The 23,686-nt window shown below is 39.5% G+C and overlaps 1 protein-coding gene across 2 annotated transcripts in view; it reads left to right on the top strand.

The window, feature by feature from the left end:
• ROS1 (ROS proto-oncogene 1, receptor tyrosine kinase) overlaps positions 1 to 23,686 on the top strand; it is a 68,723-nt gene that overhangs the window by 32,993 nt on the left and 12,044 nt on the right. For both annotated transcript variants that reach the window (XM_038133005.1, XM_038133006.1), the window contains 16 exons: positions 205 to 381; positions 2,222 to 2,439; positions 2,863 to 3,004; positions 6,959 to 7,191; positions 8,019 to 8,195; positions 9,203 to 9,377; positions 9,854 to 9,971; positions 11,963 to 12,150; positions 12,779 to 12,871; positions 13,210 to 13,345; positions 13,758 to 13,920; positions 14,172 to 14,236; positions 16,921 to 17,050; positions 17,854 to 17,951; positions 18,570 to 18,773; positions 19,892 to 20,026. In XM_038133005.1, the coding sequence (XP_037988933.1) occupies positions 205 to 381; positions 2,222 to 2,439; positions 2,863 to 3,004; positions 6,959 to 7,191; positions 8,019 to 8,195; positions 9,203 to 9,377; positions 9,854 to 9,971; positions 11,963 to 12,150; positions 12,779 to 12,871; positions 13,210 to 13,345; positions 13,758 to 13,920; positions 14,172 to 14,236; positions 16,921 to 17,050; positions 17,854 to 17,951; positions 18,570 to 18,773; positions 19,892 to 20,026 (2,452 nt within the window). The remainder of the gene's footprint in view (positions 1 to 204; positions 382 to 2,221; positions 2,440 to 2,862; positions 3,005 to 6,958; positions 7,192 to 8,018; positions 8,196 to 9,202; positions 9,378 to 9,853; positions 9,972 to 11,962; positions 12,151 to 12,778; positions 12,872 to 13,209; positions 13,346 to 13,757; positions 13,921 to 14,171; positions 14,237 to 16,920; positions 17,051 to 17,853; positions 17,952 to 18,569; positions 18,774 to 19,891; positions 20,027 to 23,686) is intronic.

The raw sequence follows: 23,686 nt of genomic DNA, 5'->3' as shown, positions 1-23,686 counted from the left end.
CCTGTAAACTGGAATAGCAGTGTCTCAGCTTCATGAGGCCTGCTGGAAAATATCAGAAATCTCTTGTCAAGGGGGGTCATTGGGGATATGGTATGGCCAAAATGGCTGCATTGACTCACTGTGAATACAAGCACCCATCTACTCTTGTAAAGTCATTTGCCCAGGGTTGACTATAAAACTTATTTATGCAATGTTTTCCTACAGGTAATAAAATTGGCAGCGTGACTGCAGATAAGAAATTTATATACTGGACTGCTGAAACAAAGGAATACACTGAAATTTGGCTAACAGATAAAGAAAGCAGAAGACATTTTCTTCACAAGAGAGCAAACCACACACTGAAAATCTTAGCTTACAGCTCAGCAGCACAATCATATCCAGGTAGAGGGGATTTGGGTTGTTTTGTGAATGTAACCAGTTTCTACCAGAGCGTGTATTTAAATTGCAGATGTGTATTTATGTAAAGTACGCTTCATGGATTCAGGTACCTTCTACGGAGAAACAATTTGCACGTTTTAAAAAGGCTGAATATAAGGACTGGCTTTATGTTGGATACAATGGAAGGTCATGATGATGAATATTTTCCCTGTTTGTTAATGCTATGTCTATAACTATGCCTATTTTCAAAGTTATGTCAGACATGGAGATTTAGAAAAGGCGGTGCATGTTACAGCACAGAAAAAGAGCAAATATGTTCCACAGTGTTGTAGCAAGAGTTTGAAAGCAATCGCAGTTGTGACCCAGATTTCTGAGTTTATTCACAAGTATATAAAACTAAAATAAAAGTCTGTCCTTCCAAAGATAAAGAGATAAGAACTCTGCTTATTAAAGTGATTTATAATGAGGTACACAAGAGACAACTACAGGTTACATTATAGTAGACCCAGGTTTCACTTAGAACTCCTGATATTTTAAACAAACCATTTTAGAATGATAATGAAATAAATAAAATATTAGTTTTAATAGAAAATTAGGATTCATAGTACCTATAGGGATTATCTTTGTAAATGCAGAGGTTTAGAACAGCTGCTAGCATGATGAATATATTCAAAATAATTATTGAACTCCAATTTTGCATACAAAACCTGGCAAATATACAACTGAATATTTTAACAGGATGAACTTCTTTGGAATAAAAAAAAAAATTACATTCTTTTGGGTAGTTGGTACAGTCGTGCCTGCCTGTGGCTGCTCTGACCATTGTTCAGGCTATTCTTGCCAACACTCTGGGCATGTTTGTTCTCATGAGATCTGTGTGGGCTTGGCTTTGATGTAGGAGCCTGGTTTGGCCCTGGTACAGAATGTGCCAATCCCTATCCCCAGGGACAGGGTTTCCTGCAAGAGCCCCAGGCTTGGCTGGTGCAGAAAGGGAAGAACCAAATTTCAGTCCAAATGGATTATTTCTATCCAGAGATCCCCATGGAGATTTTCTAATTTACATTGACAGCTGCAAATACATTTGGAAGAATATGCATGAACCTGACTTTGGTAGCAATGGCAGAGTTGCTCACTTAGGGAGAAAATATCTTAACTGTGAGGTCAGTTGTTGTGGCCTAAAGGCAAGAATTGTTCCTTGTACTTCTTCCCTGTGCACATGCCTAAATTTCTTCCTTCTTAGCAGGAAGTCCATTTAATATATTTTTGTTTTTGAAAGTACAACAGTTTTGTTACTTTTCAGTAACTGTCAGAGTAGTTTTCTATAGTTTTCTCCCTCCAGACTCCTTTTCTACCTCCCAAATTATCTCATTATCTGTTGTTACATTACGCATGGAAAGCTGTTTGGAAGAAAAAGCAGATAACATTTGATTGCTAGAGAAAGGCAATGTCTATGCAGCATATCTGTCTTTCCTGTAACAGGCAAGAATGAGCTCATCAATATATGCTGCCCTGACAACACAGCAACTGCAATTTGCTACATCTTCTACAAAGATGTAGCAAATTGTGCAAACTATATCTTCTACGTCAAGAAAAACCTAAATTCTTTATTACAGTTATATCTTGTCAAAGATAAGTAAGAGTTTCTCTGAGGCCACTATTTTTGTGTCCATGAAAGTAATCAAATAAAGTAGTTTCAGGGGGAATTTTCTTCTGTTTCTCTTTGTGAGAGCAGAAAGAATACTTTGTAGTTATACTTTCTCATATGAATGGTGGCAGAATCCCATGCAAGTTTGGATTGGTACAGCCATAATTTTAATTTCTAATCTTTTAATGTCTTTCCTAGATAAAAGATGCCTGAATCTCTTGCCAGACACTGAGAAACCTACTATCCTTGCTAGGACTAACACCAGTTTCACATTAAGCTTGCCATCTGTCACACCACAGCATCTCTGCCCTGGCATATCCCAGCCTACGCCGACGTACCTGGTATTTTGCAGACAAATGACAAACATCTGCAGGAACTCAAGACAATGTTTGTCTGCTCCACAGCAAAAAACATTGGTATGGCTACTTCACACAGAAATGCATGTGATATCATCTATAAACAGGGAATGTGGTGTCACTTCTAGTGATTTTATGAACCATTCTATAGCTTTCTGTCAGCAAGTTTTTCCATTTCTACATGCCAACAGTAACTGTCCTTTCTCTATGGTATTTGGTAAGTGGTAGATTCCTTAGTTTTTCCTTTGTGCAAGAGCCCCCCTACTTTTTGTCTTGTTTTTTGGTATGTGCTTTCTTTTTTGTAGGGACCTATTACCAAAACTGTGATTCTAACATTCTTTTTTTTTAAACATTGGAGTATATTGAAATGCAAAAACACTACTGCATTACTTTTTAACCACACATTTCATTGACAGATGATTGGGTTGACATATGACTCTCTTTTCTAAGAATGCATGTTTATTATCTGATTTTGACTTACAGGAATATCAGGATCCTATTGCTGTCTTAGAGAACCTACAGCCATTTTCGAGCTATGCCATACAAGTTGCAGTGAAAAACTACTATTCAGATGAAGAAGTGCTGCCTGTGGGAGAAGGCACAGTTGGCACAACTCTATATGGAGGTTTGTTTCATATTTTTTTCTGAATTTTAGCAGAGTTCTCATCTCAGTTAGAGGAAGATGTATGCAAATTTGGGCTGTAAATCAGAAAGTGGACAAATAGTCTGCTTAAAATATAACCTGTGTAGGTCTTTGCAAGGTTTTGGCAAGAAAACTTGATGAATTTGAAAGAGTCATTCAATATATTTGTATATATTCTTTAAAGCTTTGGCTTATTTGCTTCCTGAGGAAAGATAAATTATGATTAAAAATGGCTAAACAGTTGCAGTTTCTGCCTTGGACCACATATTTAAGTAAGTTGTATTTGAATGTGTGTGTGGTTATGTACGTTTAAATATCTGTGTTATGTATTCGTTCAGTGTTAAGATTTTTTCCCTTGGCTTGAAGTCACTCTCACGATTGCTGTTTCTAGGGGTAATGCAGATTTGTTTTGTTGTGAACCAGGCTGAAAAGGCAAGGCTTCATTTTCACTTTTGGCCTGAATGAAAACAGCTCATTTTCAGTTGATTTCGAGAATTTTGATGTGCCCTTTCAGTCCTTGTTCTTTGAGAATACTACAGTCTGAGCTGGATGCCTCCTGTGCTTGTAAATGCCTCATTTAGGGCAGGAAGATGCTTCTACTCATTCCCTGCTTCACTCTACCTGTTTGCATCTGTGGGGCAGCTACTGTGCCAGTTTTCTTGAAGCTCTTGATGTCTTCCAGAAAGAGAAGGATCATGCAAAAGGTGCATGTTATGCTTTTGCACGTGTTGCAGCCCAGCCCAATTGAACTACCTTGCTCAGCATTTTTCCTGTTTTGCATGTGCAATTTTGTACATGAACACTTGTCTTTATGAGGGGCTGCCTTTGTGCTCCTCTTCAGATAACTTTCTCTGTGCTTCTGCTGAACTCCCTTGCTGAAAACATGGAAAGCCATTACAAGGTGTAGCTATCCCCCATAGTATACATAGTGCTTGCTCTTCTGCTGTGTCAGTTTTGCTCTGTTGTGCCTGGTGTCACCAGCTGGTGTCAGCTTGATCCCCATAAACTCTTCACTTGCCATCAGACACCTCTCTTAATTCCTAAGTCAGAGAGTCAGAATTACAGCCAAGTCTGCATGACAGCATATCTGTGTTTGGCTGAAAGACTGGGGAGGTGGTACCTAGGGGTACTTGGTGTTGAGCTCACTGGGATGTGGGGATGCTGTGGCCCCCATCTTCATTAGTTTTCTTGCCTGGGTCTTGTCCTGCAGAGTTGGAGCAGTTCTTTTTTTGAGGGAGGGTAAGGGAGTGAAACTGAGAGGCACAGCAGCCTCTGGCCCTTGGGCACTGGCTCCCTTAGCCTGGCTGCATCAGGGCTGGCTGTGGCTGGCACAGAGCCGTGCAGCCTGCACAGCTGTGCATGTGGATATTGCTGTGACATGCAGTGAGGGAGCCACAGCAGGACTCCTAAGGTTTTCGTTTACCTCTTTTTACCTCTCTGTGGATTTTGGCTGCTGCAGAAGTTGACGGAGTAACTGGAATTAAAGTATGGACAGCCACCACTGAGTTTTTCTTACTTTCCTCAATGTCTCTTTCCCCTAGTGATCAACTGTGCCCAAGGAAACATTTTATCCAGAATATCTGGCAACAAGCACAAGCCAGGAGTCCTGATTTCCCTTTTTCTTTCCTTAGGGATGCATTCTTTAAAGGTTTCTTTAAGGGTTCATGCATAGAATAATCAGCCTCTCTTTTTTGCCACCATTGTCCAGAGGAGAGCATCACCTGTGAGCCCCCAGTGGCTTCTCTTATGCACAGAGCATTCCCTGTTCTTTATGCTGGGAGCAGTCACATTTTTCCCCTTAAAAGCTCTCTGTTTAAGGTGAACTTCTTTTCATCTTTCAAACGGAAGTGAAACAAGAGGTGCAGGCACATTACCACCCTTCTTATGGAATCCAGACATGCTATACTTTGAGAGTTCTGTCTTAACAGTCAGATCTCTTGGCACCTGCACCATCAAGCAAATAGGCTCCCATCCTATGTGGATCTCTGAACATTGTGAGCTGGTCTCTTCTACCATGCCTGCAGTGAGAGAACTGGAGGCAATGGCCTTTATTTGAGATGGGAGATGCAGATTAGATATCAGAAAAAATGTTTACACTGTTTGGGTGGTCAGACACTGGAATCGGTTTCCCAGGGAGGTGGTGGAGTCACCATCCCTGGAGGTGTTTAAGAGGCACCTGGTGTTGGGTGCTGTGGTTTAGGGGTTACAGTGGTAGTTTGACAGTTGGGCTTAATGATCTGAAAGGTCTCTTCCAACCTTGATGATTCAACCTTCCTATGCAGTCTATGGAGAAAAACAAACAAACAAACAAACAACCCCCCCCCCAGACACCAAACAATTCTAGCCTTCTATCAGTAGATTTCAATTCTTAGCATGGGATTCCACATCTGTAATATAAAATTTGTGTGCTGCATTGATTTAACAACATTACATACTATTGGGATGTGGAAAGAATTGACACAACTATTTTTTGTATGGAAAACTGTGCTATCCTGCAACAATGTGTATCCTTTAAGTGATGAAACATAAAGGTAGAGTATAAAATGGGAGACTGGATTGCCCCACTCAAATTGAATTATTTAGTCTCATGTTAAAATGAAATATGAAACTCAGAACACATATCTCTAGTTGGGACAAAATGAAAAATCTGGATGAAAATCAAGTGTTAGACAAAAAGCAAAGCAAACCAACAAGAAACCCTGACGCCACCCCAGCCTACAAACCCTGAGTATTTTGAATAGATATTTGTATCAGCATTCAGAGCTTTTCAAAGTTGTTGAAAAACTTCCAGCCAGCTGTAAATAGAAGGTATATGTGTCCTGACACTTATGTTCTCAATTTCATGAATGTAACTGCCAGTTTAAATTGTAATCAGATGCTGCTAGAGCCTCTTGAAGTGTGTACACTATTTAACACCTCTGAAGCTGTGTGAATTCCCTCAATGCCTTTTTCTCAATTCTCTAATGAAGTGAAAGAAGCTTGGAATAATTTGTGCTTTCCATCAAATAGCAAGATAGAGGGAATGAAAAAAGAGGAAGACAATGCATTGCTCTTGCCACAGAGTGTCACTCTTACTCCACATATGTTTTAGCTAGACAAATAAGAAATATGTCCTTTCCTAGTCTAGTTTCTGTATATTTCATTAAATAATCTGTAGTCTTGCTACTAGGATATGAATTAAAACATAAGAACTCTTCATTTTGATATGTTGGGAATGTAAGTAGTGTAATGACTTGTTAGCTTTTTACCTCTCTGGACAGCTCAATAGGAAATAAAGAAATTTTTACACAGATTAGGGACATGCCATATACCGATACAAAGTCTGTGATCTCAAAGCCTCAAAGGAAGGCTCAAGGAATTCCTCAAAGGAATTAGTGAGTAACCAGCTGGCATGGACATCTGAACAGCAACCCTATTTCTTCCTTACACAGCTCAGCCAGACTCTATTTCTGAGAAAAATTTTAAATTATGTGAAATAATGGATTTTCTTCCCTCATAAGTTTCCGTTCAAGAAAAGACTTTCCAATTGGAATAGTGCAGAGGTATTTGTTCTTCTGTGTGTGTGCATATTCAAGTAAACACCATATTAAACTCACATCTGAGACCCTCATTAGGAAGCTAAGAGGGAGCAGGAATTCAGTGATATGAATATAAATGTAGAGGTGTGTATATATATATATGTTTTCCTGTTGTTGTTTAGTTTTTTGGGGTTTTTGTCTGCTTGCGTATTGGGATAACCGAGAAAATACTAAAAGTCCCTGAAAATATTTTGAACTTGCCTGCAGCTGACTGACTATACCAGAATATGAGTTTTAGATATGTAGAGTTTCAGTCCTGTGAATGAATCATATTAATACACTTACACCATTCTTCTCTTTCCTTGGTGACATTTCTTGACTACTCTAAAAGGGAGATTAATTTTTCTTTCTGTTTCAGTACCAGAGGCAGTTAACACTATTAAAACATTAGTTTTGTCTGACACCACCATCAACATATCCTGGAGTGAACCTCTGAAGCCAAATGGACCTCTTGAGTCCATCCGCTATCAAATCTCTGTCAATTTATTGCCTCCTGTCCCAGCGACACCGTTGCGAAAAAGTGAATTTTCAAATGGGATGCTTGCCTGGTCTGTCAGCGGGCTCCAGCCTGGAACAAACAATTCATTCAAGGTATAATTGCAAGTAGTTTTACTGCTCTGTTCAACCTGCAAATCTTTAGACTTCTCTTCTGCAAAGTAGAGAAATAAAAGTATGCAACGTGGATTCATAAGAACAAAATGTACTGCTTCTCCCTTTACAGATGAAGGCTTAAAAGCTAATAAATGATGTATCTGGACAGCAGGTCTATGATCAGAGTGACATTTTCAAAAGTAATCAAATAAACATGTTGTCTGCAGAATGTGCACTGGGTATCACAAATAGAGTGATTTACACAGGTGGGAGAACTTTCACATGATAGCAGGAGGCGGATCTCTAGGTCCTAATTTGATTTTGGGCTTCTCTTAATGATTTGGATAATATAATGGACACTATATACACACACACATACCTAAACATCTGTATGTGTGTATGCAAGTATGCATACCTAACAGGTCGTATTTGCCTGTGGCTTAGTGAAAAGCAATGTGCTAAGGCACTTCTTGACTTTGTGTTTCTGTGATTCTAAAACACTGCCTAATATGTGATGTGACATCTTCATGGCTGTGTAAGAGCGTGTGGCAAATAAGAAATATCTAGAAAGAGAAGAGACTTGGTAGGAATCTGAGATGAGAAACTAAGAAGAGTCTCTGAGGAAGGGTACTCCTGGACACGAACTTTCAGCCTGAAGGTATATAACCTTGCAGCTATGAGGGGCAAAAATCTTTCTACACCTTAATCTCTATTGCCTGAATACTGTCTTGTTTGAAACGCTGGTCTTCCAAACACTTGAGGCTGCAAAAGCAAAGCTGCCTTTCCAACTGCTCTGGTATTGTACAATTCATCCATTGCCTTACTAGGTTCTTGCTTTTCATCCTGATGAGAACTGGTTTTCTGAAAGTGTTTCTGTCATTGCAAAAACGTTTGAGACTCCAGCTGCACCTATCAACGTAGTCCCCAGAAACACCAGTTTCCAGCTAGAATGGAGAGCTCCTCTGCACATCAGTGAAACCAGTTTCTGGTTTGAGCTGCATAAGGTAAAAATACCTCTAAGTTTTGGGGTGGTTTTTTTTCAGATCAGAGAAAATTTAACCTACTCTGCCCTGGTAAGCAGGACAGGGTGGGTGGCAGGATGTACATGAAGAGACTCAGTGGATAATTTGGGCATGGTGATGTCAGTCTTAGCTGCTCAGCAGGGGCAGGATGGAGTCAGCATTTGCCAGGAACAAGGAGGAGTGCAGCTGTAGCATTTAGTACTCCATAGTGCCAAAGGACATCCTGGATGACCTCACCAGAATTCCTTCTGAGTCTCCTGTTTCAGCAGTCCTATCCCTGTTTCCTCACTGCCCTGCCCCAACTGGGTTTGCGGTTGCAAATCCTATGTCTGCCCTGCACAAGTAAAGGAAGAAAAGGGTTTTCAGCAATATTTATTTGCTACAACCTAGTATCTGGATTTATTTTCCTGTGATAGAGGTTAGGAGAAAATGCCAGAGAGAAGACCAGGTCCAAGGAGTAAGAAGTAAGCGCTGCAGTGAGAGCAGCATGCATGGAAACTTCAGACTTCAACACCTGAACCACTGGACGCAGAAAAATTCATGTCCTAAACTGGATCATGCAGATTCTTTACTATAGAGAATCAGATTCAATAGACCTACAGCAAACATTTCCCTGCCCTAAAATAAATGTCATATCACAGTTCAACTAACTCACTTCCTTTCAATTGCATCATGGCAAGCTGAATTCATGGGCACGGTGATCCAGAAATTTAAGGGGAAGGCTCCTTTTGGCTGTGTAAAGCAGGCACTTAATCTGTTGTTCTTTGTTACTGCCAAGACTTGTAGGTCTCCTGAACACAAAGAAGAAAATTAGGGTTTGTGTCCTTGGTCTCTGAGAGGACAAAGTTCCATGGTTGAAAAAGCACCTGCGTCATATTTCCACTATGATATTAAGAGGTGGCAAAATAGTTAATCTACCCAGGAATAGAACTGTGACACACTTTCAGCAGAGCAAGGAAGTTGACCATAATGATATTTCATTTCTCTAGTGGCCAGCAAAAAGTGACTGGTTTTCTCCTGCGAACACTACATGCATAGGAAATCTTGTTTACAAATGCAACCTCACAGGAACTCTTCCTTGGACCAACTACTTTGTAAGAGTAACAGTAGTTTATGTCACAGGAGTGAAAAGCACTTCCTCTTCGACGAGCTTTAGAACTACAGGTAAGCACTTAGCACAGCATAACAAGATTTTAAGACTCTTTGCAGGATGTGAACATTAAGCATAGTATTTCCAAAAATTTAGCAGGGAATTTTCTTATACTAAGACCCAATAGTTCTCCTTGTTTGAAAAATGAATAACACAATACCATAACTTAAGAAGTAATAGGGGGAAAGAAATGAGATTCATTTTCAAGTGGAGCAGAGGAAAGAGTGAGGGGAACTGAAATGAAATGTCTATAATGCAAGTGAACTCATTACTGTTGACAGGCTGCATGTGGGTAAAAATTTTAGAATTTATCCATCACAAAGAGGAGGCCAAGGATTCATTCTCTCTGAGTACTATTAATATAGATTCTCCTTCCTTTTGTGTGTCTAAACACTCATGTGTGCATCAGATTTTTCTCTGTGCCTGTTGGCCCTTTGTCATGCTACAAACACATTTTAAGGATTCTGTTTCTTCCCCTGTTTGGCTTAAGCTGGTGTTCCCAGTAAGCCAGGAGTTCCTAAAAGAGCTGAAGACTCCAAAAACTCTCTACAGTGGGAAAAGGCTGATGACAATGGAAGCAAACTGACATACTACATCTTAGAGAGCAGGTAAGCAATGCATGAGGTGCTCTTCCCATAGGTAACAGCCCAGAACAAATCTGAGTGTGCAGGGCTTTTCAGGTTGGCTCTAATGGGAAGAATGAAATGCATATGATCAAAAAGGCTCTTCCAATTGGGATCTCTTTCTTAAATAAACCAAGTACCCATAATTTCCAGAAATTCTGGAAAACAGAGAAGGAAAATAAACACTAACAACATTTTCAGAGTAATCTTGAAATACAATTATATATTTGGATTTATGTCAGTGAACTAGAAGATTTGGAGAGAAATTCAAATCACAAATCTTACATGTAGTATGTATTTTTGGCTAAAATATATGCATAAATATATTAATGTTCAGAGGACCCAAAGAATATTGCCATAAATAAAGTATTCCCACCCATGTGTGATGACTGTATCATTTTTAAACTGCTCTGTCATCAAATACTGATTGCCTGGGCTATTGATGTTACACTAGAGTGTCAGCTCACTCTTTTTCCTGCAGTGGCATTGGAAGGGCTGATTGTGCAGGTTAGAGTATATTGCTGTGGGCAGTGACTTTGAATTTCTAATTTTTTGACCATGACTCTGGAGAGATTCCTTTAAAGCAGTCAGTGCAAACTTTAATTAATGCATTATTTTAAAATTAGGAGAGTCCATCTTCTGAAATATTCCAGTGATTGTTTGAAGTCCTTACTGATGGAGGGAAGCAGTTTTCTAAAAACTTGCATTATTTCTCTCTCTGTGCTTATGAAAGCTAAGGACTGACAATTCTGACACTGGAGCTGGAAATGCTTTGCCTATATAAGTTTTCACCCAGGCATATTTTTCTGGTGCTGTAAGCTTCCTACAGCTCTGTGAGCATGCAGGAGCACTGACCTGCATGGTCTGAGAAAACAATAATTTTGATATGCCAGGAGACAATCTGTACCTGACTTGCTGCAGATGGGTAAGGAAAGGTCAGTCCCTTGGTCTGTGCCAGGGCTGTGCATTAGCTGCTGTGCTCTCCAGACTCTGGCTTCTTATTCATCTCTGGAATCATAATGCATCACTGAGATGGTCTTTTAATGTAGTCAGCTTTTCTCTTGCAGTCTGAATATACACAGACTAAGGGTTTTGACTGAATTTCACACCAAGTAGAAAAATGTTACCTCACTTGCGTAGCATTCTAGAAAATGCCTAACCTTTAAAAGCAACCTCTGTTTTTTCTACAGCTGTAGTGGCAACATGTTCACACAAAAGGCATGACTTTTCCCATGTCTTTCTGGTTTAGAAGTGTTTGGCCTTTTTTCTTCATTAAAGTGTGTTGGAAGAAAGGGGGACTTGCTCATGAAGGTCATTTCACATGATGTATTACGGTGTTGTGTGACATGAAATGATATTTCAGATATGGCCTTTCAAGTTTAAGTACATGGTCTTCTTTTGGTTGGTGAATAATCAGGTCTGAATTTATTGTGAGCAATCAATCTCAGTCCAATGGGGAAAGGAAGAAATACACCCAGCAGTCAGCAGATACTATGGGAAAGTGGCTAGCTAAAGAATGGTATCTTCACTGCCAATGACTTGCTTCCTATTTAGCTTGTGAAACCTGATGCACAAGAGACACTAAATTACTCTGGGTCTGGAAGGGCAAAAAGCTCTAGCACAGTAGAATTTTTTTTTCCAGAAAGCTAAATAAGAACATTTTGAAATCTTGGCTGTGAGCCATATAGTGAAACAGGTGAATCAGGCATATACAGAACAGGTTTTTTGTGTCTGAAGTGTTCTAGTATTTAATTTCCAATGCCAAGATAAAGATGTTTGGTTCCTAGCACAGCTGAAACGGCATGGCACAATTTTCTTCTCTGTAGCCAGAATCCCATGACCAGATTGAGCTTTTATATGTGCAGAGAAATGCTGTGAAAACCATGAAACTGAGGCAAAGAATGGGGTGAGGGTGAAGCAGTAAACTGCCCTCGTGACATTAATGACATTCCTGTGTCGTGCTGTGCATGTTGCAGGAAACAGTCTGGCAACAGCAGCGATGTGAAGTCCATGTGGGAGGTGGTTTACAATGGCTCCTGTGGCAGTATTTGCACATGGAAGGCCAAGAACTTGGAAGGAACTTTCCAGTTCAGAGCAGCAGCTGCAAATGCACTGGGACTTGGTGAATACAGTGATGTTAGCTTGGATATAATTTTGAGTGAAGGTATGTCTTGTGCTTCTGTATTCTGTTAATCCTTTTTTTGTTATTCTAAATAGTTATACCAATTTAGGAACAGAGACTGGCTATTTTAATAACAATAATCCTGCAAAGATAATGTCTCTAATAGGTAATAAATGGTGATGTTTTTATGGTGACCCCTGCTGCTAGTGCTTATCCAGACTCTTTTGCTCAGAACAGTGGGTCTGAAAAGTGCTTCTGCTCATTTATAGCACTTTGTCTCTGTGGCTCTGCCACTCTGCCTTATGGTGTGATTCTTGAAAAAAGGCAAGCTCACCCACTGGGTAAAGATATCAGAATTACTTCTTGCCTTCAGTGAGAATGTTAGACTTACACTTTGTGGGTGCTTTTGGAAATCCCATCTTGAGTAGTCAAACAGTTCAGCATTTTTTATTTCTGCATACACATTAGGTCACAGAAATGGCCCAAGTCTGGGGGAGAAGGATTAGTCTGACCAAATACACATCCACATAGAGCCTACAAGAGAACTTTGTGCAGTGGAAGGCTTTTACATTGCAGGGAGCTGAGGGTTCTCTCAGGTGTGCTCCACTCCATGGGATTGACGCTGCATGCATACACAGTAATTAAACAAATTTCCTTTTCTCTTTAACAGATAATATGATGTCCATGGATACCATCATTGCCATTGCTTCTGTGGTTGGAGTTGTTGTGCTGTGTTTGGCTGTGGTCATGCTATTTGGTTTTGGTATGTGATTGATTTTTTTGTTTACCCTTGATTTGCCAAGCCTCGGTGAAAAGCTGTTCAGGTGGTGGGAAATGATTGGCCTCCAGATTTAGGGAAATGCTCCCTCCCTAGGATGGGAGCTGGGAGGAATTTGTATAGTCTCATTCTTTGAGGCCCTAGAGATGGCTTAGTATGAAGGACAGGATAGAAATTCACTCCATCCTCAGGCATTTCTTGCTGTTGATTACCTGCAGGAAGAGCACAGGAGCTTAAGAAGCTCTAATACTTGTGTGTATCCTTATAAAAACTTTACCTTACTTTCAGAGTGAAATACTTAATGGTCTCCTTTTCTATTCCAGTATGGAAACAAAGATTGAAATCCAGAAAACCAGCCTTGCCTGGACAGATAGTGTTTATCAAGGAAGATAAAGAACTAGCTCAACTCAGGGGGATAGCTGAGACAGTGGGACTAGCCAATGCCTGCTATGCCATACGGTATGTCCTTAGAGCAAATATATTTTCAGGACAAAAACATCTAAGAGGATGGTCTTCCCTGGACCAGTTTACATCAGGGCACTCATCCCTGAAACCTCAAGGTGGAGTTGAGCTGCATGTTTGCTACAGGGCAGGTCTGCTCCAAAGGATGCCCTGCCATGCTGCCCCTCTGGCACACAGCCCAGCCTGGATCCCCCCCAGCCCATCTTCCATGTCACTCTGTCGAGAAACACAAGTGCACAGGGAAGGAAGAAGACTTGGTGTTTTCCAGTAACTTCCAAAACATCCAGGCCTCACCTGAGCTCCCCTTAAATATACCTGATGAGACAAATAGTACCAGCTTCATTTGAATTTTGATAGAATTTCAGACATGCTTAGGTATGAACAAGTGACTAGTATTGCTGTTTTGTAGCACTCTTCCTTCTCAAGCAGAGATTGAATCACTGCCAGCTTTCCCTCGGGACAAACTCAACTTACACAAATTGTTAGGAAGTGGAGCATTTGGAGAGGTATATGAAGGGACCGCAGTAGATATCCTGGCAGATGGAAGTGGAGAATCCAAAGTAGCAGTCAAGGTAACAATCTGCTCTCTTGCAACAGAATGGGATGGGCAGAGAGATCTGTGTCAGAGGTTTTATCTTGCTGGGCTGATCTGGGTATTTCCTTGCAGTGTTTCTTGCAAATCTCTTAAAGCTCAGCCTTGTAATGATTTCTGGAAAATAATGTGTATTTAAGGCCACATCTATGTCTGATTGTTTTACTTAAGCACCATGTAGTAACAGTGATGATGATCAAATGTTTGTACACTTCTGCTTTTGTTGAGCAGACTTTGAAGAAGGGTGCAACAGACCATGAGAAGAGTGAATTCTTGAAGGAGGCACACTTAATGAGGTAGGGACAGCTTTGTCCCTGGGCACACTTCAAAGCTGGTATCATCTGAGGGTGGTGGCTTTCCAGGGGAATGAAATCAGCATTTTCCTCTAAACAGATTATTGTGGCATTTTTGGGGTGTTCTCATGTTTCTGTCAAACAAGTAAATCAATACTGAAGAATATCATGTAACTAAAGCTATAAATTTGACAAGCAAAATTTAAGATATAGACTGCAGGTTCAATATGCTCATAGAATGGATTTATTTGGGATTGTACTTGTGTATTTCAGTATCTTTGCTCCCCTAAACCAAGTTAGTTGCTAAAGGCAATAGTCAGAATTCAACTTATCCCATATTACTGAAGGAAACAAATCAGAATAAACTGATGCCTTGAAGCTGTAATTTACAGTGGAAAATATTTTTAAAAAATGTGCCACTAGGGGCTGCCACATACCCCTTCTATGTAGGTAGTGTTAAATTATGCATCTGTCACCACTACAAGAATTTCACATAACAAGGTTTGTGTTTCAGCTGGAAATCTTATTTTTTAAAGTGTCCCCAGAAACAAGAAGTTCAACTGAAGTTTTCAACTGGTACTATAACACTAAGAGTGTAGTTTAGTTTTCAGATGCACTTTTGCACTTCTTTGACTTTTATTTCATCCATGCAGAAGTAAAAGCAATTTTTTAAAAAATGAAGGATTTATTTCTGTGCAGAAAATGTGGTGTTATTAAACTGGAAATTGATTTTCACAGTGTTCCAAATTTTTTTGTGGTTACGCACTTAAAAGATATGTCTTGCATTTTTTGCCTTTTAGGACACACTGTAACTGAATGAGGTAAAAAGCTTGTTAAAACCAAAATTTGACCATGTCATTAAAGTGCAAATTAATGATAAAGAGTAAGAGTTGTGTGTAAACTCTTTACAATCCATCTTCAGTCTACCTAGCAGTCATAAACACAGTTAAGGTCTTTTTTCCTGTGTTGTACGGAAATTATATTAACCCATAGTTAAAGTTTATGAGGTTCTGTCAATTCTTGTTGCAGATAATAATCCAAACCCAGGAATCCTGGAGAAGTATATGACTGAATTTTTTTTTCATTTGAATGTAAACATTAACATGGGCCCATATGTACACCAATAAAATGAATCAGAAATTAAGAGAATAGAAAAGTTTAGGTATTACATAATCCCCACAGCCATTAAAAACAGCAGCAGCAATGACAAAACCAGCAATAACAATAATGTATATTTTATATTATTTGAATATATTCAAATATATGTTATTTTTAATTGAAAAAAAGAATTATTTAATTCCATGATGGAGGGTTTAATGATTTCACTTGATGTTCATCTGTGAGATCTCATAAATGAAACCAAGGGTAGAAAGGAAAAAGAAGTGCATTTGAATGCTTACAAACAGATAAGGTATATAAGATGCAACTCGCAAGATAAATAGGTGCAACTTTTATTATGCTTGCCTTTTTGAATGTTCATTAAAATTTGGCTTGTAATGTTATGCATGTTGGCTCAGTTAAGCCAAAACTATTTGTTCCTTTTTATTGCTATGCAGCAAAGGGAAAATTGAGTTAATTCTATTTCAAAAAGTCATTTGATGTTGGTCATTTGTGTGCAAATACATGTAGAAAATTCTTGTGTCTGTCCAGTCCTTCGGGAAGTAAGGCATGGTAGTTCAGTGGAGAAAGGTCTGCACTGGGTGCAGAGGAAAGTGCCAGGTGTTCCTTCCCCTCTTTTTGTTCCTGAAAGTGCCAAAGTTTGTCTGATTGAGAGGTATGTGCTAGGGGCCAGGGGGAACTGTCAAATTCTAAATCACACTTTTTGCAAGAGTCTTTGCCCACACCTGAGATTAGGTGAATTGAAAGAGATTAGAAGGAAAATGTCCCTCTCTTGTTTGTTTACACTGCTGCGTTTGACAGCATTTTGGACACCATCAATTCTCCCAATAGAGTCAAGTTTCTCTGACTGCTTGTGCAAGTGCTTTCACGCAGCATGAGAGGGGAAAACCATCTTCTAGCACAAGTGAAGTGATTCAAAAAACACAGGCACTGTCAGAGGCAATAAATACTCTTCATTCTTTGAAGAATACTTGCAATACTGAGAGTACTGATTGCTCTGTGGTAATCCCTGTCTTAGACACACACACAAACAATTGCAAGTACACTTAGAAGTATTACTCATATGTATTTTTTTCCTCTTGTAAATGTACTGTGAAAAACTGTCCCCTGCTGAACTATGAAAATAATACATTGTGCCTTGTGCTTTTACGTTTGTGTATTTCTCTGAATCAGCAGTTCTAATGTGACTATAGTAGTAAAAATAGTCTATTAAAATAATGTAGATACCTTTAGTGTATAGGTGATGAATCATCTTATTCCTAGAAGAAATTGCCATTTGGCTACTTTTCCTTGCTTCCTGGAAATATGATGAAGTGTGCTTTTTAATATGTGTGCATGCATTAGAGTGCCTGTCAAAGACAGTGTAAGCCTGTGTTTTGGAAGGATGTCCCTGAACTCTACACATGACTGAGCAAATCCAGGCACCAAGAGCTACTGAATCATGTTCATAGAAGCAGGATTGTAAAGGCCAAACTGCTCATTCATTGCTTGCAAATATAAACACTCTGTTAGCTATCAACCAGCTGAATTTCTCAAATGTCATCTTACACTTATTTCCTTCTGTTTAGCAAATTTGATCATCCCTACATTCTGAAGTTACTTGGTGTGTGTCTGTTAAATGAACCTCAGTATCTTATACTGGAGCTGATGGAAGGAGGGGATCTGCTTAGCTATTTACGAGGAGCCAGAAAGAAAAAGGTGAAGACCATAAGAATCATATTCTTAACCTGTAACTGCCCACAGTTTCTCAGTTTTTCCCTTTCTAAAAGTCCATGCTGATCTTTAGCTGTTTCTGTACTTGCAAGGTCTGACATGGCTTTTCCTTAACACCCTGGGACCTCAATGTTCAGTGCTGACCTTGCAATCAGTGATGCTGTGAAGAAGATTGAATGTCATTAGATCACTGACCAAAATTGTGGTTTCAGTCATGAGATGCCTGCTGATTTCTCACTGTGAAAATCATAAACTGTCCTTTTGAAAGTGGTAATAAATAATGGTGGTCATGTATGTGGTTTATTAGGAATCATAGAGGGTTTTTTTTGTCTTTGAATAACAACAGTATCCTTAATGTGAGAGGCATAGCTCAAGCATAAAATAATATACTGTCCCTGTGCCTATGTCCTCAAATTCTTTAGAAGGAAAGAAAAGAATAAAGAATAAACAATTTCAAGTAAATTTTTCTCCAGTTAGTGTGCAGACTGGGAATACACATGGTATGACGTGAGGCCAAAATGAAATTTTATAGCATTATAGCAATTGCATAGTTCATTTGCATAATGAGATCAAATCCACAGTCAGTGTTGATTTCTACTGAAATGCATATACACATGTTCTACTAGAAAAATTTATTACACTGATTAATACAGGTATGCATTTCAAATGGGGAAATACATTTCAAATGGGGAAATACATTTCAGTGAGGAAGTCTTGCATAGGAAGTTTGTCATTCTGAGTTAGTAAAGCTGGAAGAAAAAGCTAACTTCTGTCTTCGTTTCTTGTAGCTCCAGAGCCCTTTACTGAGTGTCACTGACCTCTTGGATATATGTTTGGATGTTTGCAAAGGCTGTGTCTATTTAGAGAAAATGCATTTTATACACAGGTACAGAACATACTTCCTTAGTCTTCCCAGGTTTATCCACAGTATTGGGACTCATTATCTTACCCAGGAAAAAATGTCTAGAAAGATGTCACAATGTGACATGACAGAAGAGAGTACTGGAGTAAAATCTAAGGCTATGCTTTTCTGCTAAATATCACTCACAGTTCTCTCCCAAAATGGTGTGGTACTCTAAGATCTGAACCGAGGACTTACTGCCCCATAGGCAGCATCATATCCTGTGCAACAGAGAGAAGGACAAGTGAAGATCCATGGAGTGTCTTTGTCTGCCTAGTGGGTAGCTTTAGAGGACACAGAGCCAGACTTTTCTCAGAGAGGTACAGGGAAAAGACGAGAAGCAACAGACACAAATTACAGCAAAGGAAATTAGACAATATTGTTCACAACATCCCAGAACAATCACTGAAACAGTTTGTCCAGGAGGGCTGTGTCATCTCCAGTCTTGAAGATATGCCAAACTTCACTGGGTGAGGCCTTAAATCACTTGATCCAGCCTTGGGGCTGGCACTGCTCTGAAGAGAATGTTAAGCCAGATGACTTACAGACCTGAGTTTTTCAGCAATGCCAACTCCATCCTCTTTTCTTTGCCTTACAAATCAGGGACTTGGCTGCTCGCAACTGCCTTGTGTCTGAGAAGGAATACGGGCATTCATCCCGGATAGTAAAGATAGGAGATTTTGGACTTGCCAGAGATGTCTATAAAAATGATTATTACAGAAAAAGAGGAGAAGGTCTACTCCCTGTCAGATGGATGGCTCCTGAAAGCCTTATTGATGGTGTCTTTACAAGTCGCTCTGATGTCTGGTGAGTTGTAGCAGCCACAAAGCGGTGGTTATAACTATACAAAATTCTGCAAGAAAATATTGGTTTAGAGGAGGAATTACAGGGTTGTATGTTGTCATCTCTAATAATTTTTAGGCTCAAGCAGACTTCCTTCTAAGTGAAATTTTAAGGATATAATGAAATATTTGACACCACGACAGTATATTTCATGGGTATATTTCTTTATGCTTTAAGATCTTTGGATTTTGGCTGGAAGGAACTAGTGTCACTCAAATAATTTTACAGTTGTATCAGGCCCACAATGTGGTTTCTGCTTGATTGGGCAGTGAATTGACTGCCTGCATGCTATTCCATTTTGTTTTCCATTAGGTTTATTGAAATTTCCTTCCAACAGCCAAATACTTTGCCTTTACAGTGTCACCCTCTTCTAGTGACTTCTTTATTTTGAAGACCAGAATTTGCAGCATTGTCAGGAGAAGGTCACAGTACTTTTTTTGCGGAGGTTAGCTAAAAGTGTGCATTTGAGTGGCTTTGAATTTTTTGTGAAGGAGCAGAGTGTCTTCTCCTCTGTCAGGAGACATCACAAAAAAAACAAACAAACCCAGACTGAACCAGATCCATGAAACCTGGTATTCACACAAGTTTAGATTTCGGTGGCCACACGTACTCAGCCCATGGGTCTTGTCCCAGTGCCTGCACCTATCTATTTGTCTGCTACTCTTGCTCTTATCTAAGAAAGTAGATTAGTACTCTGTGCCAACCCAAATGAGATTCTGATTGCTCCACAAGTGGTGCTTAGAAGAACTTGTCTTTCTCCATTTTAAACCACACCTCTAGAGATTTCAGAACACTTGTTCATATGAAAACATGCTCAAACTGAGTGTTTCACGGGGAAGATGTGGGCACTCAATCTCTTCTGAGCTGTACCACAGTGAGTCTGGGAAAGCATCTCAGTTCTACACATTTATTTTAGCTGTTCCAAGGCTGGCTTTGAGACAAAACTGAGTTATGTCTTCTTACTCCTAATTTTTCTGAGTCTTATTCTTAGGTTAGACACAATCTAACTGTTGATAGGGTGATTTCAGGATGGTTATGGTTGTTAATTTTTCTGTTTTTCTTTTTTTCATGGTATTTCTCAGGGCTTTTGGAGTACTAGTGTGGGAAACATTGACTTTGGGTCAACAGCCATATCCAGGTTTCTCCAATACAGAAGTTTTACACCATGTACGATCAGGAGGAAGGCTGGAATCTCCAAACAATTGTCCTGATGACCTGTAAGTTAATTTTGTTTAAATGTTGCTGCTAATATTTTTAAGAGGCAAGAGGCATTTTGCCAGCTGGTTATCATTTTGAAGGTTGGTCATCCCCACGAAGAGCCCAACATCCTCCACTTTTGTTTCCAATGAAACTGGACAACCTGCTAATTCATCCAGTAGACAAACCTGTGAAGAAGAATTTAAGGCATGGGTCTGGTAGTACTGTGAGAACAGGCTGAGAGTACCTGAAGATATTGGTTAGAAGTTAAGTTGGCTCTAAGAAAGACTTTACTGGTCTCTGTAAATCATGTGTCTGTGACTGCGGATAAAACTCTCTTTCTTAATGGTAGGTACAGGAATAGGCTAATATTAGAACAAAAGTGAAAAATAAACTCTGCCTTTTGTAGAGAGAACTCAAAAAAGCCAATAAGAAAAGCTGAAGCAGTACAGGAAAAGGGAAGTCTGCACCTCTGGTTAGTCTTTAGCTGGACTGGATAAGTAAATCCTTCCATTTCTGTTTGTGTCTTGAGCCCAAAACTCAGGTTTAATTGCAAAATTCTTGCAATTGACAGAATAAAATAAATACATCAAGTGGATCAAACCCATACTGTCCAGGGGTGTATGAAGGAGGAAGCAGAACATGAGCTTAACAATCACTCAGTATTGTCTAATTTCATCTCTCAATTTCTTTATCACCCACTCAGCAAAAGCAGTCACAGTAATGCATTTGACAGCTGGTCCTACAAATAGGAGAGGCTGCTGGAAGTGAACAATTCTTACTCCCAGGGCTGAGGAAAAGACTTGAGAATAATTCTGTGTTTGGCAAGCCAATACCTCCATGATAGATCTTATACCAGTAACCATGTTCTGAACTTCAGAGAAGGTGACTATTTACCATTATGTACCATAACATTTACCATATTACCGTAGCTGAAATACCATGTTAGTAATAAAGAACACAGAAAAACCCCAAACCAAGCTTTAGCACTTGGAGGAACTGAAGAGATTAGAATTTTACTTTAATGACAGAGGGAGAACTGGAAGTCACAGAACAAATGAAAGCCCAAAGAAATTTTAATTGCAATATTTTCTTCTGAGAAAGGTTTCCTAAAAAAAATTTCTAACATCTGTCCTGTGAATAAAAAAGCACAGGAGGCAGCTATATCCATGTACTAGTCTGACATTCAAACTTAAGCAAAGGCTCATAAATTGCCCTAAAACAAGTGACTAGATCTTCAGAAAAATCAAGAAAACTTTGCTTGAAATAATTTTTAAGGTCCCAGATATTGAATTTAGCCTAGGAGATAGGTCCTACATACTGGTCTGCCTGTTGTAACTTGTAGGATCAATGCCTAATAGCAGTTTCTGAAAGCCAAAGAGATGATGAGCTTAGACTCTTGTACCATCTTTTATCTCATTTGGTGAACACTCAGCACCTGCATGCAGCTTCTGTCAGTAACATAAACAGCTTTTTGCTGCTTTGCTAGGTCATTAATGGCATGCCGGGATTCTTGACATTCCTGCTTCCCTCCTTGTGGTTTTGAACCTGCATCAGGACATCAGCAGTCAGTAATTGTCTCCTCAGCACTTTGGCTTGCTCATTGTCATCTGACAAAACAAACCATCACGGATAGGAAGAGAGTTCAAAGGCCAAAGTACTTCAGCTGAGAAGTGTTTAGGAATCTCGGATGGGCTTACACTGCAAGTGCAAGTAGGGCTGGCACAGAAACCTTGAGGTGTAAAAGCATGAAGGAAGTGGGTTGTTTGTTTGGTTTTTTATTTGGAAGGATGGAAAAATTCTTCCCCTTGCCTCCATAACTTGCTACTCCAGGAACTAATCACCTGCTTTTCCCCAGGGAACTGTGGCTAGGTAAAGCTTGGTAAAGAATTGAAAAAGGGTCCTGGGGATGTATAAATGAGACACATATATTGAAACATGAATTAGATCTATGAATGTAAATGCATTGGCAGTCAGAAATCCACATCTGGCACAGCCAAGTGGGTATGAGGCTTGCATGCAAGAGAATGCCAAGGTTTGGACTGAACTGAGCTAATTTAACAAATCCTCAAAGGCTGTGGATTGCAGTCTAGAGAACTTGTACAAGCATCAGGGCATTTGCTGACTTGAAGTTGCAGTTTCAGGAATGCTCAGTCCTTTGCAAACTCGCACAAGTGACTGATAAGAAATTTTAATTTGGTAACTAAAAGCTTTTTGCATTTTTTTTCTGGCAATGATCCATCCCCTGGAGGGATTAAGAGAGTGAGAGAAAAGAAGGCCTTGCACAGAATGCATCAGGTGAAACCAGGGGCTCTTCATCATGACAAATTTTCTCATATTCTAAGAAAATCACACATAAATTGTATTTCCCATTTGATGTGAGAGAAGAATTGGTAATGCCTGTAGCTTCTGTACAGTATAGTGCATTTCAGGAATGTTCACATTCTGCCTCCAATATCAGATACTGAATATTAGTTCTTTACTTTTCCAGGCTCTCAAATTCTAACCAGCCCCACATAAGCAGCTCTGTGGACATTCAGGTGTTGCCCCCAGATAAAACACAGGTGTGAATTGTGGGTTTGTAGGTGCACGTCTAGTGTAAAGGTTAGCTCTTGAACCTGACATAAACCTTTTGCTAATGTTGTGTTTGGAACTGTCATTTTTCATTTCTTCCTGACAGGCTTTCCCCATGAAGCAGGGGGATGCTCTGGGTCTCTTTTTCATGATGAAGTGATGCACTATTTTCTAGCCCATATTTGGTTCCCCAAAAATATAGGAATATGTTCAATGTGTCACTTACATGTGTCTTGGCATGTTAAGCTGTCTTTCTCCCTCTTGACTGGTCTCATATTCATGCATTTCTGAGCTAATGAAGGTTTGTGCCATATGACTTAAAACTTTGGATGTCACAGCATGCCTCAAAAGCTAAATGTCATGCCAGAAATAGCTGTACATGTAAAATTTGCAGATATATTCTGAGAGAGCATGAAAGTTTTTGTCATTAGAAACCTAAAGCCTATCTGAATTAAACACTTAGTGAAAAATACCAGTACTGATACTTTAAGCCAATCACCAAGTAATTTGATTTAGGAAATAAAAACATGGAATATAATTAAAATGAGAAAATTACAGTACTGAATTACAATTTTGGCAGAAGTTAATATCCTTACTCCATAGCAAAACTGAATGGCTTTATAAAGCAGATTGTCCAATAAAAATAGTTCTTTAGAAAGGCAGAGATTGGTCATAGGAAACAAAACAAAAAAAATTCATATTCCACACTCACGATGTTCTTGTTTCATAAATGAAAAGAGGGCAAATTTAGATTGTATATAAGAAAGAGTTATTTTACAATAAGGGTGGTGAAACACTGAAAGAGATTGCCCAGAGAAGCTTTGGATACCCCATCCCTGGAGCTGTTCAAGGCCAGGTTTGGTGGGCGTTGAGCAACCTGGTGTAGTGGAAGATGTTCCTGCACATGGCTGGTGGGTTGCACTAGATGATCCTTGAAGGTCCATTCCAACCCAAAACATTCTATGAGTCTATGGCTTGTGTATCATTTCCTGTTTCTTTCTTAGTCAGTGGCTGGCTGTTTCTTCCACAAGGCCCTGCTCATGAGAGCCCAAGCGCAAACCTGATGAAGCACAGCACCTGAACTCATGTTTGTTTGCCTAGATATC

This window comes from Motacilla alba, chromosome 3 (assembly GCF_015832195.1).
Source record: "Motacilla alba alba isolate MOTALB_02 chromosome 3, Motacilla_alba_V1.0_pri, whole genome shotgun sequence".
Taxonomy (NCBI): domain Eukaryota; kingdom Metazoa; phylum Chordata; class Aves; order Passeriformes; family Motacillidae; genus Motacilla; species Motacilla alba.
The sequence above is the reverse complement of the archived record's forward strand: the minus strand, read 5'-3'. Positions and strand labels throughout refer to the sequence as shown.